The sequence below is a fragment of the Tinamus guttatus genome, unplaced genomic scaffold, assembly GCF_059628265.1.
Source record: "Tinamus guttatus ecotype Peru unplaced genomic scaffold, ASM5962826v1 Tinamus_guttatus_pri_ptg000245l, whole genome shotgun sequence".
NCBI classification, from domain to species: domain Eukaryota; kingdom Metazoa; phylum Chordata; class Aves; order Tinamiformes; family Tinamidae; genus Tinamus; species Tinamus guttatus.
In genome coordinates this window covers 1,112,261-1,131,153 of record NW_028288779.1, presented here as the reverse complement: position 1 = coordinate 1,131,153, position 18,893 = coordinate 1,112,261, and the positions used below count along the sequence as shown (strand labels likewise).

General features: G+C 38.6%; 1 protein-coding gene across 1 annotated transcript in view; it reads left to right on the top strand.

The window, feature by feature from the left end:
* The window catches only part of CELF2 (CUGBP Elav-like family member 2), a 311,231-nt gene that overhangs the window by 45,752 nt on the left and 246,586 nt on the right, over positions 1–18,893 (top strand). Inside the window, exon 2 of the mRNA XM_088526296.1 lies at positions 14,893–14,928. Coding sequence (XP_088382422.1) covers positions 14,893–14,928 — 36 coding nt within the window. The remainder of the gene's footprint in view (positions 1–14,892; positions 14,929–18,893) is intronic.

Below are 18,893 nucleotides of genomic sequence, written 5' to 3'. Positions count from 1 at the left end.
AAGCTTTATTTTCTGATCTATTTTATGTTATCTCTCTTAAGCTTCTGGTCAGCCTGTCCTCAACCCACGTTTCTGGCAAAGCACCTAGGAAAAGGCAGCTCGTTTTGAGGGAATATTAGGGAATCAACTTGTTGGTAGCCAACAGCAGAAGGGCCAAAATATTGACTGTGAAATGTGTGAGAAAAGGATATTGCTTCCTACAGGAAGCAAACATCATGAACAAGCAGGTAGGTTGGACAGGGAGAGGTAGTTTTGATCAAGGGTGATGAACAAGAGGCGGTAACAAGTTTCAGTTTAGCTCCATTTGGGCTTTTGGAAACATTTTAATGTTCTGTCCCCAGCTCTGCAAGTTTTTTCTTCATTGTGATGATGCCGTACTTGCAATGCAAGTTTCCTTGATGCCATCATTATGGAGACATATCTCCACTCATGCCAACCGTTAAGAGCTGTCATGCGATAGCATTTGAGTTTATTCATGCAATAGCATTTGAGTTTATTCTTTTCCTGGCATTAGCAGGATTTTTTTTCCCCTTACTCTTTGTAAATGTTGAAATGTTTTGCAGCTTCATTTCAAATTTAGCAAAATTATGTAGCTTTAGTTCCAGCATCTGGTATGATCGCTTTAAAATATAATTGAGTAAAAATTAGAATTTAAACAGCAATTTTGTCCCTATTTTGCTACTTCTAAACCAAAAGTTTTTTTTTTCTTTTTTGTCAGGAGATCTATAAACAAATCACTTCTTTCTTTCACAGACCTAAAAATAACTAAAAATGCAGTCTCTTTCCCAAATTGCTTGCAATTTATATTAGCCCTGGCTTCAGGACTTGGCACGTATATCTATTGAGCAAGCCCGGTGCTGATGGACGGATGGGTTGTGGGCCTTGTCAGGGCCACATGACATCTTGTCAACCAAACACGACTCACTCTGGTTGCCTCTTGTTTACTACTACAAATCTTGCCTTTTGGTAATGCTACAAAGAAATGAAAGCCAGCTGAATGTCGCTTTGGGGTTTGGGGTAAATCTTGTTGTTGCACATTCGGGGTTCTTATGGCACATGCACTAGGCTAAAATAATGTAGGCAAAAAGAAAAAAAAAAAACTTTGAGGAGTGCATTGCAGGACTGTGTTGTGGGCTGAAGGAATCTAGTTATTCTCTTCATACTTCTGTGTTTTATTTTGGATTTTTTGCTTTTGTCCATGAATTTTCATTGTCTAGTGCACTGGGAGCTCACAGCACTTCTGTGAGGGTGGGAGGTTTGAAGGATGCTTGGGATTTCTTTGCTCTGTCCACTGTTCCTGCAGTTTTGGGGGAAGCTTTGGACCAATTCTGTCCCCGTTCTCTTCCAGTTTTGCCTCTTCAAGCCTGGTCTTGGTTTCAGTGCAGAAGCTTTGCTCAGCTCTAAGGACAGGAACAAATCTCTGCTCAAAACAGGAGACTGCTTGAGAGCAGGCTGAGCACATTATGTTTTTGGGGAGCACTTAAAACCTATGCTGAATTTACTTCTTCTAACCTTAATCTAAGCAGATAAAGTGGCAAAGGCTGGATAAGGAAAGAGTTCAGTTGTGATCCTGCTGCTGATTTCCCAATTCCCATCCTCTAAATTATGCTGATCTTCACCCATCCAGAGGCCCTACCTGGCCATCTGGAAAGCGCTACTGATAGAAGAAGAAAACTAATTTGACTTTAGTGGTTGTAGCTTGGTACCTGTTTGCATCGCAACACTTGTTTTGCTGTGCAAGGAAAAGATGCATTGTGCACCAAGAGAATTTTACATGCTATATCTTCATTTAAAAGCTGTGGCACACATTAAATTTAATTACTCTCCTTCTATGGCTTAAATTGAGGGCAGCTTCAAAAATGAGGGTGGCTTCTATTAAACTTAATTACTTTTCCCTGCAGTCTGCATGGTTGGTAATCACGGTAGATTCTAAACAAAGATACAGTAGAGAGATTCTTTTATGAGAATTGGGTTGGAAAGCAGCCTATAAAATATAGAGAGATGCCAAATACCTTTTATACCCAGCTTTAATTTATTATTGTTACAGTTAGCTAGTATAATAATACTAATAATAATGTTTCAATGCAATTAAAAAGGGATTGCTGGGGAAGGGGTGTTAGTTGAATTTGGCCGTTAAACATTCAAGCAATAAATTCTTCAATTTCTTCAAGTTCTTTTGCAGAATTTTATAGGGTGAAAAAAGGTTAATGATAGAATTTTTTATAATGTGTTCTATTGACTATAGATGGCAGATCTGACAGTTAAAATGAAAATTGTTCCAGAAGAAACTTGAGTCAAACTAATTATTGGAGATGTTATAGGGATGTATAATTATATTCACCTTTAAAAAAAAAGAGAGGGGGAAAAAAAGTTTTATTACAACTGTGCTTTTTAAAGAACAAGTGGAGAAATAAAAGCTGTAATTGTTCTTAATTATAGCTAACTGTAATTGCACACGACTGCAATATGCAGCACATCAGCAGCAGATTAAGAGATCCTGGCATATGTATAGTGTATAGAGCAACTTTCAGCAGAGGTGGAGTTTTATGAGTATGGTTATATATAATTTAGGTCTCTTACTTTGAATTCTCTCTGTGTTGATTTTATTTTATTTTTATGGTTATAGCAGCAAGATAATTGTCACTTGGAATGTGCTGCTGCAGTGATTTATCTGTTGCAAATGAGTCAAAAACCTTCAAAAGGAAAACTTGCTTTCTTTACACCAATGAGCTGATGTGACCTGGAGATTTTTTTTCCCAAATGTGCTTGGTTTTACCGAGGCGGGTAGATGGCCAATGTTTTGTTTGTTTTATTTTGCAATATGATTGAAAAATCTTCATGAGATATCTATCCATTAGTTTTTAGATGCAACCCTCTTGATGATGCAACCCACAAGTCACTAGTCCATGTGAAAAAAAATCTGTGGATTTGAATGCCTCAAGGTAGACTCTGATTTCTTCTCTTCGCAGTTAATGTACAATCTTCCTTTCATTCGGGAGTGTTACGTGCAGTTCCAGTGTTTGACTCCAGTTTTGTCTGTAAAACATGAAGCTTTTGAAACATATTTTCCTGAAGAAGGAATGCAGATACTTAATGTAGGCTGCTGAGCCTGAAAACTACCAGTTATATTTCCTCTTGCAAAACAAATCTCTGCTAAACGAATAAGGGATCACACCATATTACAGATGAATTTGTTCATGCTTTTGTAATGGCCTTCAATCTTTGTCCTGAAGTGCCAAGGTCATCTCCGGTCCTCCAAACCTGTTTTAAGCCATTCCTTTTATCCTCAAAAGTAAGATAAAATTCATCTGTCACTAAATGTCTTCCTTCCAAGACTTTTGTGAAATGTTTCAGTGTTGGACCAGCAACAGGATTCAGACTTTAATATATTCCAGACTTTGTGGACCAGAAGGGATCTTTCAGAGCAGTGGTAGAAAGATGCTTTATTGCCCTGCCTGTTGCACGCTTGGTGCTTGCGTGAACTGTAGTCCCAGATATGAAGGAGAAAACATACGTCTCAGTTTGCTCTGCCTGGTAGTTTGGAAAAAAAAAAAAGTGTGCATGTCTATCCCAAGGCACTAGAGAAGATATTATAAAAACCTCTTTTTTTAAAAGAGAGATTTCACGAACATAGACAGTGATGCCCGAGAAGCAAGAGGCAGATCCTGAGAAAAGGACGTACTATAATAGAGGTTAAACTTCTTCTTGCAGGTGGCAATAAGAAATCAGAATTTGTTGTTTCAGAAGATTTACTGCCTGGAGACCCTTCTGATAACTAGCATGGTCTAAATAAAATGTTCACTTCAAACGGCAGCACTATGGCAAAAAATATATGTTACAGGGCTGCTATTAAGCAAATGTGAGCAATATTTCTTGTCAGCAAGCTGTGGATTTTTTAATAAACCAGTGTTAAGCAAAGAGATAAGAGCTGAAACCCAAATAGCAATCCAGTTTGGTGACTGCTTTCACGCTCCAAGTATAGATGGATGCATTGACCCCGATCAGAAATTCATGAAGGATAATTCTGGTTAATCAATGCTAATTTGGAATAAAATGTGTATACATCTGTGGATGCTCTCCCAGAAAAGCTAACGATAGGCCTTTGAGTGCTAGCAGTGTTCCCCATTTCTTTTGCCTGTGCTCCGCAATAAACTATCATTTCTGTGCTGCTTCTGTAATTATATTTAATAATCAGCTTTTGCAATCCAATAGTATTAAACGTAGGAGTCTTTTCAACAAACTATGATAAATAACTCCTCACAGGACTGTCGTACTTGAGGAAGCTTTATGGCTCTCTTGGTCAGATTCGTCATTTTCTACTGCCACCTTGGAAAGCTTTGCCACGGCCCCTCACTGTATTTTTCCCCCTCTTCCCTTCTCTGCCTGTGAACAGAGCTGGGTAAATGAAGCTTAATGTGCCATTTCCAAGCACTATGACACTCCTCCAGGGCTGGTTACATTTACCACTGCAGAAGTCTAAATAAGTGAGTTTTAATGAGCGGGAATGCTTGCTAATAGCTGATTCAGGTACTTAGTTGTCCATGTTATTTAACCGTGCTGGAATTGCAGAGCATAAATGGTCTGATGATTAATAGATGTACCTGCTATATATCGCATCCTAATAGTTTGTGCCATTAAAGAGCTTATCTTAACATCTCCTGGTTTGGACAGGGTCGGGGAGGAAAGGGCTTGCTTATGGATTTATTTCACTAGGAACACACACCTTAGAAACACTTCACGTAATAATTTCACAACACCATCAATAAATTGTTCAATAACATTAACAAGCTGGTTAGAGAACAGCGGTATTTGTGTACTTTGGCTTCCCTGAATGGCTGGCTCAGCAGACTTATTTACTGTGAACCCTAACTACTTGGGGTGATCATGAATAAATTTAAGCAGTCTTTTAAGGTCAGAAGTTCCATGGTGGACCAGATCTCACCCCCTTTTCCTACCTCTGCCTGGTTAATCTTTGGGCAGCGGTAGAGGGGCCAATGAAAACAGAATTTCAGGTATTTTTTTTGAAACAGCTCTGATTTGTGGACAGACAGGTGGCTAAAAGAAAAGGGGGTCAAAAAAGAATAAACAGCAAGCGGACCAGAATGAAGGAATAAAAGCATCCAACATCTGTTGTGGTTTGTGCTGAGATAGTCCAGAAGACATTGCGGTATTTATGGAAATAGCATAAGGACGGTTATAAACTGCAGCTAATGGGATGCAGACGTGCTGGCTGGCAAGCTTGTTCACAGAACCCTTTGAGCATTTCTCCTACCCTGCAACCTGTTGTTACTTTTTTGGATCACAGGGAGGAGAGATTGGGGTAGAAAGGAGCTAACTTGGCACTGTTTGATCTTGCCCAACACAATAGGTAAGCTATTGTGTCAGGTTTATTAAAAGACATATGGACAGATGTCTGAAGGAGACGTTGGCAGTGTTTGCAACACAGGTATTATATGACAGATAAGACTGGTTTCCGTAGCACTCTTATCTGATGAAACCTACACTTGGTTAAAGATAAGCATCCAAAATGTAGGCATGTTTTTCCAAAGTTGTTGAATATTTCCTCGGAGCTGAGCGAAGGCAGTTGCAGCATTTTTAGAAGCCGGCTCCTGTTTCCTTAGCGAAGCGTGTGGGCAGGGTGAGCTGCATCTGCCTGTGCTACGGCATGTGGACATGCCTGTCATCCCAGATTCTGCCCAAAACTCCAGCAAGAGCCAACCTCATGAGACTTTCAGATACTTCCTGGTTTCTTCTGAGTGGAAAAATACAGCAAGAGTTGGCAGCTCTGAGAGCTGGAAGTAGGAAGGACTCGTGGCCTGAAAAGATGCATTTTTTTTGATAGTTACCAGTTTTCTGTAAAGTGAAATCTCTGCATGCTGAATCAAGCAAACAAGGCCATCCCCTTCCTAACCTAATGTTAGTTCTTCTGTGGTGCTTGTATTTTAATAGCTCATTTCATTCCAGAAGTCCTTCACAAGATTTCAGAGATTCCCATGTGCATATCTCTGCCCAGCCCTGCATTGAATAAAATATGACATAAATATCTGAATTACACAGTTGCTGAAGGACCCAAAAGAATTTTGATCTTCCCATTGCTCATTTTGGCACAACTGTTCTAAGTCTGTGATGTATTTTGAGATCAGGATGAGATACCATTTTCAAGCTTAGCGCTGCTTGGTGGCGAATCAAGGGTTACTTCTCTGCAAGAAGTTTTAGACAAAGCTCCCAAATACCTTTGGTTCCTGAAAATACATGTGCATTAGTTTGAATGTCCAGTACCGGGAAATCCCAACATTTTGAACACTTAACACGTGCAATGTGGGGGAGGAGGGTGGAGAGGATGTTCAATGGAAAACAGTTGTTAGTTTAAAAAAAAAAAAAAAGTCATTCATCATTAAACTGAAAAGAATTCAGCATTTGACACAACTAGCAGCTGCTACATGATAAAAGCCACTTATGTAGATGGCACATTTAACAGCCCTGAACACAAACATGAGGCTGTCTCAAATATCAGAATATATTTGCTGCAATCCTGCACCAACTCCTAGAAGCTAAGCAAGGAATCTAGGTCGTTTTCGTCTATCGTACAATATCTTTCTTTGTACCTTTTACACATCCTTGTGACTGTGTGAATTCTTCAGTTGAATTAACACATGGCCCAGATTCTGCCTTCAGTTCTATACCTGTACAACAGGAACAAAATTTGAGCTCAGGTTACTGTTGGGATTGCAGGCCTGATTCCCTTCTCTTCCTCCCACACCCTCTCTTTGCCAGTGCTCAAAGGATGATGCTACATCCAACTGAAGCGATGACATGAGCTATCCAACACTCCAATGCCAAGTGTGCAAAATTTTCTACCCAGACAAGTGACCCTAGCACTTACAAGAATATGGGGAGGAAAGTCTACTGTGGTTCATATGAGTTTCTTCCCATTTGGTAGTGAGAGAAAATATTTCTTCCCACCAAGCTTGCACAAATGTGCCCCAAGGCACATCCGTGCATCACCTCCTTCTATCTCTGCGCTGTCCAGGTGAGCATGTAAGAGTCTGGACCAGCGTGGATTCTCCTACATGATCCTTCTTGCAGACCCTGCTTTTTGCTGTTCCCCAGAGGACCCGACTGTGTCTCCACAGATGGTGTCTACTGCTTTATTTTCTGAACTTTTAACTTTTGAAATCTAGCTGAGTCGCATCCCATCTGTGGCCCAATCCCAATCTAAAACATGGGTAAAATACTGTGCTTCTTCCATCTCTCTCTCCATTTTTTATCTTCCTCGTTAGCAACAGAGCAGCCTTTGTTGGGAGTTCTTTAATGCCATGTCCTGAGATGCTTCTTCAGGCAAGAGGCCAAGTTCTTGACTAAATTGCATTTAGCCTGCATTGCATTTTGATTTGTGCTTCCAAAGATATTTTGGAGATCTTAAAGCTTAATTTACATGGAATATGTAAAAAAGTCACAATGAGGATGGTCTGTTTTATTTGGAATATGTACTGGTGTATCTGTTAGGATGTATCCAGGATATACATTGTTATAATGGTAGGCTTTATCACTGAATACATACTGACATTGTTTCTTTATCCTAAAGAGGAAGGCAAAAGATAGGAATATTGAAGCAGCAAAATTAGAACTGTGAAAAATGCAGCTTTTAAAAATAATCATGAGAGAAAACAACAAGCATGTTTGCTCATGTCATTTATCTCAGTCAGCTAATCATCCAGAATGTCAGCCTGCATAGAAATAGATTTTTACATATGAACTTCTTACATCACTTGCTAAAAAAAGAGTATTTAGCTGGTATTTGAAGAGTATTTAGCTAGTGCATTCAGAGACTGTTCACACAGAAATTCTGTTGCAGATATGTGATCCTTGCAAGGTAGCTCAACTCTGTCTGAAGTTTTAAATGTAGTGTAATGTAACCGCTTGCTGCTTTTTGCATGATACAGTAATATACTTACATAAAAGAATCCTTTGAAATATTGGTATTTTTGAATATCTCATTTTTTTTTATCTAAAATTGTTTTCTACCATTTTGATCCTTTCTGCCTATATAAACCTAATAAAGTTATAAAGTATAATAAAGTTATAAAGAAAGGCGTGATAAAAACATGTGTTATGGGGAAAACAAAACCTTCTATGAAATACACTGATCTGGCCATAAGAATACTGCATTCAAAATTTCATAACATTATGCCTCGTATCTCCTCTCAGCGTAGCTTGCTTATTTTCACGCAGTCTAACAAAGCCAAGAAACTGTCCAAAGCAAAGAAAATGTCCAATTTAAGATTGGTGAATGGTGTTGTCTCTCACCACGGTGTTTCAATAGGCACTATTAATTCTTCCAAGTCGATTCTGAATCATCCTCCTTGTGAAGCTGAGGAGAGACAACAATGTGCCTTTAGAGGTGCCATTTTTCAGCTGAAATGAGAAATCAATGTCCTAACCATTCCCGGTCATTAAAAACGCCACGGGACTTTTCTGCAAGAGTAGAGGCATTGACCCCCAAGTCTTCGTGAAATCCCCAACTAAGTAATTATATTCTTCCTGATACATCTTTTCTTTTAGACTAACTTAACGTTTCTCTTCAACTTATCTCCCTTTTCTCTCATCACACTACTGCTGTATGTAGACATAGCAGTGAGTGGACACATGTATACACGTGATCTGCAAAGCCATTCATTGATGGCCTGGTTAAAAAACATTGAAATGAATGGGACATACCCCTTTGGTTGGTGGTCCTTGGAGCTGTCAATGCTGTCACTGCTCAGGTGTGTGTTGTAGACCCCCTCCACCTCCCTTTTTGTGTGTTGCTGAACATAGTGGGCAGGCTGGTGGTGGTTGTGGTGTTTGCTCTCTCTCTGCGTGTAGGTGGACAGTGAGTGGCCTGGAGGAACGGGTGATTTTTTTTGTCCTGGCAATCAGGAATTTGCCTGTGGGGCAAAACAAAGAAGAATTTCATGGTTTTGCAATAGTTGAGTACTTCTCGAGATAGGACTTCTTAGATGTCAACATGATTGTGATCTGTTGCTTACACTGTATCAGCACACTTGACATATCCAATTATGTCCACGGTCGATGGATATTCCAGCAAAAAACCATAGCATCTCAAGTGATACTCTAGAATAACTTCTTTTCAATTTGCACTTAATTCCATTCTTGAACACATCCCCTCTGTTGCAATTAATGCTTGTGCCACCTGTGATATTCTTTAACAAAATTTAACAAAGGAGATGAAACTAAAACTAGATACATGACCTTAGCCTTTGATTTTCTTTTTGCATTTCATTAAAAATGAAAGCAAGTGATAGAACTAACTGCTGCAACACATTCCAGGCAGTTGACTGGTTGTGTTGGCTCATCTTGGAGAAGACAAAACCTCACACTCTTTGTACACACCAAGGCTGTTGGCTCAGACACCTCCTACCACAACCCTTATGTCCTTGTCCTCATGTGCTCTTTGCAATGTAGGCAGGCTTTATCCTCTCTCCAAGAGTGTGGAGGATTAAAGGAAGAATTGTGCTTCAGGCAAGCAGAGGAATGTGTTGCTAACTTTTTTTTTTAAACCATCTTCCCTAGTACACCCATACATTACTTTGGTGGAATACATACTTTTGAGAACAAAAACCATTCTTGACGGAGACCTAGTACTTCCCAAATTCTTGGGTACATGGCTTATGACCATTTCATAGCTTGCATGCTGTCTGTGATTTGATTTAAAAGTATTCTGAAGCTCCATGCTGCAGTTGCAAGAAGTATTTCTAAGCATAGCCCTGACTGATGTGAATTGACTCAGAGCTTGCTAAGTTTCGTGATAGGCATCTAGCAGATGCGTACTTAAGGTCAGCCTATGCATAAGATTAGTGCAGTTGCCTTTTAAAACCTTGCCTGTTTCTTGTGCCTCAGTTTACACCTCTGCAAATTCACAAGGCAGAGTTATAAATTGGACAAAAATGCTGCACAGAGTAAAAGGCTTGGATTTTATTGTGCCAAATCCCGCGCGTAGGTGGTAACAACAGCTGCCAGTCAGCCTCCGAGATAAGAGCACCATATGATTTCTCAGTGAACAAAACATTTAATGCAAACACACCACTTTCCAAACAGTATGAAGAGTTCTTCTGAACAACTTTCTTTAAACAAAACTATTAAGCCGTGAGTCTGTTTTGCTGCTTTTTATGCAAATCTTCCCACTTCCACTTCAATGTAAGGTTCTGACTAAAATATTTATACTTTTCTGCTTTGGTACACGAATGTGCACACATCCTACTCTTATCCTACAAGAAAGATTTCTCAGATGGTGGAGAGAAATTTCATAACATACGTATGTGTATGTGGTACTTCGTTCCCCTACCCTCACTTTGCTTTCTAAGAAGAGCTGTTTATCCATCTCCAGAGGGTGCAAAGCGTCTTTAACAGCCTAAGCTCTTCACATATTTATTGAATGACATCAGGTTTTTTGTTGCCTTTTTTTTTTTTTTTTTTGGAGCACGACACAGCATTTTGGGAAAAACCTTGGAAAACATAAATTCTCCCTGGAAATGGCATGATCATGTGCAGTTCAGTAATGTTGCCTTCTCCATCTCTTTAGCATTGTCTTTTTCTGCCCTTAACATCATCCCTGCTTTTGCAGGGGACTCAGCTAAAGTCTTTTTTTTTCCTCCTTTGGTCCTATGCCTTTTTTCTCATTTGGGTGATGTTAATGTAAACTTTCTGTCACTTCAGTGCATGGAATTGGCATTGAATTCAGTGGAGCAATCCTGGGAAAGCTCTCAGGTCCACATCTTCGCTATTTTCAGGTTGTCCTTGCATATCCTAAGCAGGACATGAACACATGTGATCTTGAAATCATTTTCCCTTTAGTATTATCTTTCTCTCGCTTTTATCCAAGACTGATTTTCTTCTTAAAAAAAAAATGGGGTTTTTTTTGGTTGTAGATACAATAAACACAAATGATAATTTACTGTATGTGTCATTTGGGAGTAATAGGAATATGAAAATTAGTTGCATAGATCCAGTTTCATTTTCTTGAAATACTGCAGAATGAGTATCCATTATCTTTAAATAAATGTTAAGGATTTTCTTGATAAGTAATTTGCTCCATAAATTTTTTTTTAACTCCAATAAAATATATTTATAGAGCGGTGTTGCTACTTCTTATATTTACAGGACACTTACAGTGGACATTAACCATCTTCAGCAGCAAAAGTACTATTTATTTCCAGTGCCATTGAAAGGATAGTTGTATTTGTTTTCTAGAAAACAAACATTTTTTCTTTATTAATCTAAAGTTCTTTTGGAAAGATTATTTTGTAGTTTAAATGTTCAGTGAATTGATGAGAAACAATAAAATCTTGCATAGTTGGGAACTATCCTGATTTGTTCTTCCCCTTTGTTTGTAAGTTTTATAATTTTATTCAAGTTTGAGATGGATTTCAAAAATTTTTACTTTGCACATTTTTGCTTAAAATTGGCATTTGATCTGCCCAAATGCAAAACTGACCATGTAATTAATTGCATTAAAAATGTATGTGGCAAAGGCACACACTGTTTTCAGTTACAATTCTCATCACATTCAGGCTTTTTTTCACCACATTGATTTTTTAATAATTGTTTTCATATGACCAGCATGTCTTGTAGAGTGGGTTATTTAAGAAAAAATGAAAATCATTAGAAATTTAGGTGCACAGTTCTCTCACTGCCCTGGGCAGAAATTGGCAGTGTGTTTCCAGTTTAACATGCTCCTTAATCATGGTTTCTTCTTGGTGCTTCCTGGAATAAACTGACTCACTACTTGATATTTTATAAAATGTGGTCCTGTCTTCTAACCCATCACACTTTGTACTATTCTATTATCAGAACAGCAATAGGTAGCTAAAAGCTGGGGAATCCTTCTAGAGGAAGTAATATCCAGCCTTACTAAAAAATTCAAGTTGTTGCCCCAAAAAATGAAAGATAAATGTGCTTATGATTATAGGTGGAAGGGAACAGTTTCCTGATTGTTGGAACCATCTAATGATCAAGTTCATTGATAGGTTACAGAAAATATTAGGTTAATTATTTGATTTGTATAATTTCTGAATAAGGCTTAGAAAAGGAAGTCTTTTAATACCAGTGGGCTGGAAATTTTAATAATAATAAAATACATTTAATACAGCTGTATGCCCTAGAAGCCAACTCTGTATTTCACCACCTTAATTTCATTTTCTTATCTCTTTCTGCTCTCTACCTGTTTCTCCTGCCTCTCATATTTGCAGTCATTTATATCACAAAATCGCAGAAGGGTTGAGGTTGGAAGAGATCTCTAGGGATCATCTATTCCAAACCCAATGCACAAGCAGGGTCACCTAGAGCATATTGCACAGAATCATGTCCATGCAAGTTTTGAATATCTCCAAGGATGGAGACTCCATAACCTATCTGGGAAACCTGCTCCAACGCTGTTACCCTCACAATAAGTGACGAGTTTGGGGGTTTGGTTTTGGGATTTTTTTCCATGTTCAGATGGTACTTGTTGTGTTTCACTTTGTGCCCATTGCATCTCGCCCTGTCACTGGGCACCACTGAGAAGAATCTGACCCCATCCTCTCTACATCCTCCCTTCAAATACTTATATGTATTGATGAGATGCTCTCTCAGCCTTCTCTACTCCAGGCTGACCAGGCTCTGCTCTGGCAACTTCTTCTCATATGAGAAATATTCCAGTCCCTAAATGATCTTAGTAGCCCTTCACTGGACTCACTATCATGGCCTTTGTCAGTGGTCCCTATTAAATACTTACCCAGATGATTTCTGGAGTGGGAACTGGTGCCTAGTTTGTAGCTGGGACTTCTGAACTGCTTCCATATGCCGTATTGGCCTGTTTCTGAATGCTGCGTGCACGAGAAGGGTGTGAGAAGTCTGTTTTTTATTTACTCCTCTTTGCAACCACTGATCTGCATCTTTTCAAGCGAAACTCTGTGAGGTTCATGGCAACCTTCTGTCACCCGCAAACTGAACAGCACAGCTTGAAGATAGAGTCAACAAAACGCAAAGTCGCCCGTGTCCAGGGGCACCCTTTTATATTCCCTGGCACCAGAATGGATCTTAAAAATGAAAATGTAACCATTCAGGAAAAAGCTGGGTGTCACTGACTCAACAACAACAGAAAAATAATTAAAAACGCAAGATCCTTTCACCTTGGTCATGGACAAAATAGTGCCAAAGAGCATGAAAGATCTATAATTATAGAAGACCTCTGACTTTTGCTCTGCTAAATCTTTAGTCATCACATCAAAAAAGTGTATAGCAGGAACCAAATGGCCCCAGGAAAAAGCATAACTAGAAATCAAAAGATTAAGACTTGTCAAAGTGTGAGGGAAGGGGTGTTTTTTTAAAGATATGTCAGATAATGAGCAGCAATGAGAAGGTAAATAAGATCATCCTATTCACTTTTTGGTGACAGACGATAAAAAGATGTCATGTAAAACTGATGATTCATATTTTGTACAAGGGGTAATTAGCTTGATGATGAGGTATCTCTCAAGGTTAATAGTTTAAACAGATTTTACATAAGATTACCAATACAAATGCAGAAACTACAGTAAATGGTGGAAGTCTACCTTTTTGGTTTGGATTCCTAAAGAAATTAGGTTCAGAGATTGATTTTATAAAGTTGATTACCTTGTAACAAAAACCCAAAGGCATGGTTCTGCTACTCAGGGATCACTAGACTAAGGGTTTGGGCAATCTTTAATCTAGAGAGTTTTCCAAAAGCTATTTTAATTAGTTATGTCATTTAACTTTTTTTTTTTTTTTTCTGAATGTAAAAGAGGATGGAAAGATTTTCTATCCATCTGTTGGTAATCAGGAGAAGACAGTAGAATGCTGAGAACAAGATCCCAAGCTATAGATGTGAAATCTTGCAATTTGAATCTTAGCTGAAGGAAATCAGATATTAACTGGCTGTCTTTCCTAGAGTCACCTTGGCCATAGGACAGAGATTTCATCTAGCAACTAAGCAATAAAATGTGAAATTGGATGGACCTTTGGTCAAGTCTAGCAGAACAAACCCCTTATGCCTGTTTATTATTGTTTTCTGGAGTTGTTATAGATGGGAGAGCAGGGAAAATTGCTTATTTGGAGCTATCTAACTGATTTTGATTTTTGGTTAAGGTCTAAGCAAATGCACTGGGGAGGGAAGCAAGGACATAACATGGTAGCAGAAGTGAGATATATTTTGTCATGTATATAGGCCATGGTAATGTAGCTAATTGCAATTTAATGTGATATGTCGGTTACCTTAGCTCACTTTCACTCTCTGACATCATTTCTCCCCGCAAAATTCCAAACACACCAAATAATAGGTGTGGAAAACAACTATTTGGAAAAGAACTATTGCCTAACACCCAAGACAAAACAGTTCAACACTAACTTAGCGTTTTCTCAGAGTATGACTTTTGTATAAATCTAAGTTGAATATCTCGTTTCTGCAGCACTAAAAATGGGGATTTTTTCCATTAGAAAATTGGCCCAATGCTACATTTTAGCTATGTAGGATCATGCAGTGCTGGCATTTGAAGTAGTGATAATTTTATGTTTAGAAAATGAGTAATTGAACCATTGAGAACTTTATTTTGATAAAAGCCCTGGATCACACTCCATTATCCATTTATCACAATCGTGATATCTCCCTCATGCAGGGGGTTGGACTAGATGATCTCCAAAAGTCCATTTTAACCTCAGTGCTTCTGATCTCTGTGAAAGACACGTCTATGTATAAAATTGTGCATGTGCTTCTGCACTTATATGAAATACTAGTAGTATAATGGTTTCTTGCTGCTAAAACATTACAGCTGCTTTAAACACACTGATTTCAGCTGCTTTAAACACACTGATTTTTCCATCCCTTGTGTCTTTCAGAGAGTCTGCCACCGAGCTATCTGGAGCGTTACCAAGGTAAGCAAGTTGCTCTAAAGCAAATCTCTCAAAAAGCACGACCTTTTGAGCCAGAACGTGATTTTTTTTCATAAGGAAAACTGCTGGGATATTGAGATTTGGGCCTGCAGGGAGGGCAAGGAATACTCTGCATGTCATAGGCAGTAAAACATCTGCGAAACACCAGAGCATCCGAAACTACACGGGTTTAAAGCAGCACTTTTAAGTGGTTTGGAGGCTTAGCATGATTTTGCATACCTGGAAAGCAACATCCCAGATGTGGCTTTCTTCCAGCTGTGCAATTAGAGACATTGCAGGTGGCCTTGCTTTTGCTTTATATTTCACCTGAGGGATGAGGGGAGGGAAACGTGGAAAGTGGAGAGAAAACATTACTCTCCTAATGCATTTTTTTGTTTGGAAAGCAGAAAAGCTCGGATCAGGTTCCCCAGCGGTGAGAAAACTTTCTGCAACATAACAGAGCTAGACATGGTTTGCAGGCTGAGGCAGAGGTTGGAAGAGAGAGCTGCCTACTCGGAGGATGCAATAAATGCTGTAATCATGCAGACAGAGAAAAGGGTGGGGAGAAGGAAAAACAAAACTGAAATCTGCTATGATATGTAGTTTTCCCTGTGCTTCGTATGGAGTACATTCCTTGGCTTGTCTGTATTGATAGGCTGTAAAAATGTCTGTTTTCACTATATTTGATTTTTTTCTCCTTAGTCATCTACCATCTTGTTTTGTGGGTACAAATCTATTATATTTGCATCAATTAATTGATTGCATACCTTTTTATTTAAGATTTCCCACCACTTGGTATCTCACTTGGGTAATGAAATACTCTGGTGAAAGTTTTCCAGGCATTTGAAATTGTTTGCTGGACGATAATCAGGCTTACCTGTTACTTAAGAGATTTTGTGCATCCCAGCTGCAAAAAAGTTACTATTCTGCATACAAAAATCAGAGAGTCAATGGTGCAACTGTCTCCTTGCTTAGGAATGTACATATGGCCACTTAGCTGTCTCTTTTACTGTTTTTAATGCTAAAGCATTTCCAGTTTGACTGCGTGCCACTAATTGGTTGGATATTATATGACTAATATACTGGAAACATGCCGTCCTTGTACTGCAGAAATGAATTCTGCTTTAAATTAAAGTTAAAACGAAAGATGCAGGTGCTTGAATAAACATCCAGTTTCACACTTGCCATTAATGATTGCCTAAATGTGCTTTTTGAATTATTACCGCAAGGCTTTAATTTCATCTGTGGCAAGATGTCGCGGGTAAAAATCAGATTATGTAAGCAATGTGCACAAGGCATTGTAATTGTGTTATAAATATTAAAAGCTCTGATTTTGTCTTGATTTAAAACAAATGTTTACAGCTGCGTGCAGGTCTAGTCCTCAAGCCCTCTCTGGGACTCACCTGTTCTCGCATTCCTCTAAGCGAGTGGCTCCCTTGGGTTTTTAATTTTAGGTTGTAATGTATTAATCTAATATTTTATGTTCTTTGCTCAAGCTCCAAGTGAGCCATTTTGCTGTTATTAATTCATAAACCTGCAACACTCCGCTGTCGTCATCGCCCTAACACCCAAATTGTTTTATATCATATACAATTTCAGGTTGACACGTCGAGATGAGAAAACTAAGAACTACTTTCCTGTAGATCCTGGGCAAGCTGTGTTTTGCCTAATGGGTCAGGAAAGCAAACTCAAACCCTCCATAATTCTAGGATATGAAGCCTCATTTGTACAGGTAGACGTAGTGCCATTTCCTGGGTATGGTGGCTCATGGATGTACTTGTGCTTTGAGTTGATCTACACCTTTTCAGTAAGACTGGCCAAAGGCTCTTGGCTGCAGGCTGTGCAAGCATGGACAGACGTGTCTATATTGGAACATTTTGTCTTAATATCAGAATGATTTCAGCACTGGTGACTCTCATTTGTTTTTTTTTCCATATATTTTGTTTATTCTTAAGATAGAAGTGTGTGTGTGTATGGCAGGGGGGTAATTTGTAATTCCAATTTGGATTACAGAAGGAAAACTGGGGATTTGTTCCCAGAAAGCCCTGTAAATAGTCAAAAGTTGGAAGAGGGAATGTTTTCTCTTCTCTATGTGCCTTTTTATAAAGGAAACAAAGTATCTTGGTAAACAGTGACTTTTAATATCACCATTTTCCACCCAATGCTGTTGATTGTTCCCTAATGATGATTTTTAAGAGGAAGAAGAAACAGCCTCATTTTTGCTACTGAATAATAAATGTTACAGATGATATTCAAAAGCAGAAAAGCCTGAGTTGGAGGACATCATTTAGCAGGAAACCTCATAAGATAAACTTTGCCTGTAGAAAGATATAAAAATACTCTCCATGATTATATTGTGTCAGTTTTACTGTACCAGCTATTTCTGATCATTTGGGGAGTACAAGTTAGAAAAGGAATTGAAAATCTCAGCTTATAACATGATAAAGAAGCCTCACAATTTTTATATAGAATGTCATTATTATATGTACGAGTGCATATTGTTTTTTCGAAATAAGGTTTTCTGTGTGTAACAGCACATCAAAGAAAAGATCTTCACAAGGAAAACTTTATAATATTATTAAGTTGCTTATTGCATGACCTATTTAGAGTACTCAAATACTTCTTGTTGTAGACTACATAATTAAATTTTAAATGGAACATGATAAAGAAATTATACTGGTGATCTCTAGAGATTTGAATACCCTATTTGGATCTTTACAAGAGTGTAGCAAAGGCATACTTTAAAATTTAATAAAGGTCTGGCCTATTTTTTTTCTTTCTTTCCCCTCTTCCTCTTAGATGTTCTATAGCTGCTATGGCAGCCCTGTTTCAAACCATATTTGCTCTCAGTGCTGCGTAGATGCCTGCTGAAATAACAGATCAAAATGAAAGTGCTGCAAGCACCTATAGCTTAATGAGAGCCATGCACTATAAGGTGATGCAGAGCAATTAAGCAGTGAAAGCCAGCTCTGAAAATTGCCTACCTAAAGTTGCAGCTGGGCTTTCCATAGCCTGACGTTGGCATCAGAGTCCCCACGGATGCGGCTTGGTGGGGGGAACCCTCGCAGGCATGAGGAGAAACGTGTTTCCAAGGAGCAATCCCAGGCTCGAGCCTCTTCCGTGAACACCACTTTATGCTGGAAGAGCTACAAATATTTTAAGTAAGAAATAGCCCGAGGGATTCTTCATTTGCCTAATGCTAGGTTGGTACCAGCAGCAGAAATACCATTTGTTTTATTTCTTGTCTTTTGGGCAGCATTTCAGTTTTCTATTTCACTTGGGGGAGGGAGGTTTAAATGATCACCTCCTTTTCTAATCGGTGGGTATTTACTTACTGTCAAAAAAAAAATAATCAAGTGAATAATTTAAGTGGATATTTTTCACAGCAAACTGGAAAAGAAACTCGGGAAGCTCTGCTTAAATCTTTAGCGTAATTTGCCTTTTGAGGTAAAGTCCATCTTAAAAGTGTCACCAAGAAACATTTTTAGAAGGACAAGGAGAAATGTGCAATAAAATTAACAAATATAGTGATAGAACAAAATGAAAAGTATGTTTAAATTAGAACTTTGAGTCCTTGCTTTGTCTTATAAATGTAATTTGCAAATTATATATACCTTAAGCCAAGGGCCTGCAGCAGAGGACAAGTTTTATGCCCTCTTGGTTTGGTTTCTTTCTCTTCCTCTTCCATAAATTTCTTTTATTGTGCCTAAGCTCCATTTATTCTGGCAACTTATATTCCTGCATGGCGACATCATTTTGAAAATAGAATTTAAGTACTGAAGTCACTTGGGTACTTTTGAAAACCGCTAACCTGCAACTTCCCCATTATTTAAATCTAATGCAACTAAGCTTTTATCTCAGAAGAAGAGAAGAACTGACAACCCACCACATGACAAGTGGAATGAAGTCTCCTGATCGCTACCTGTCAGCCGTCTCTCTCGTACCATTGTGTTAGGGAATGATCTGTC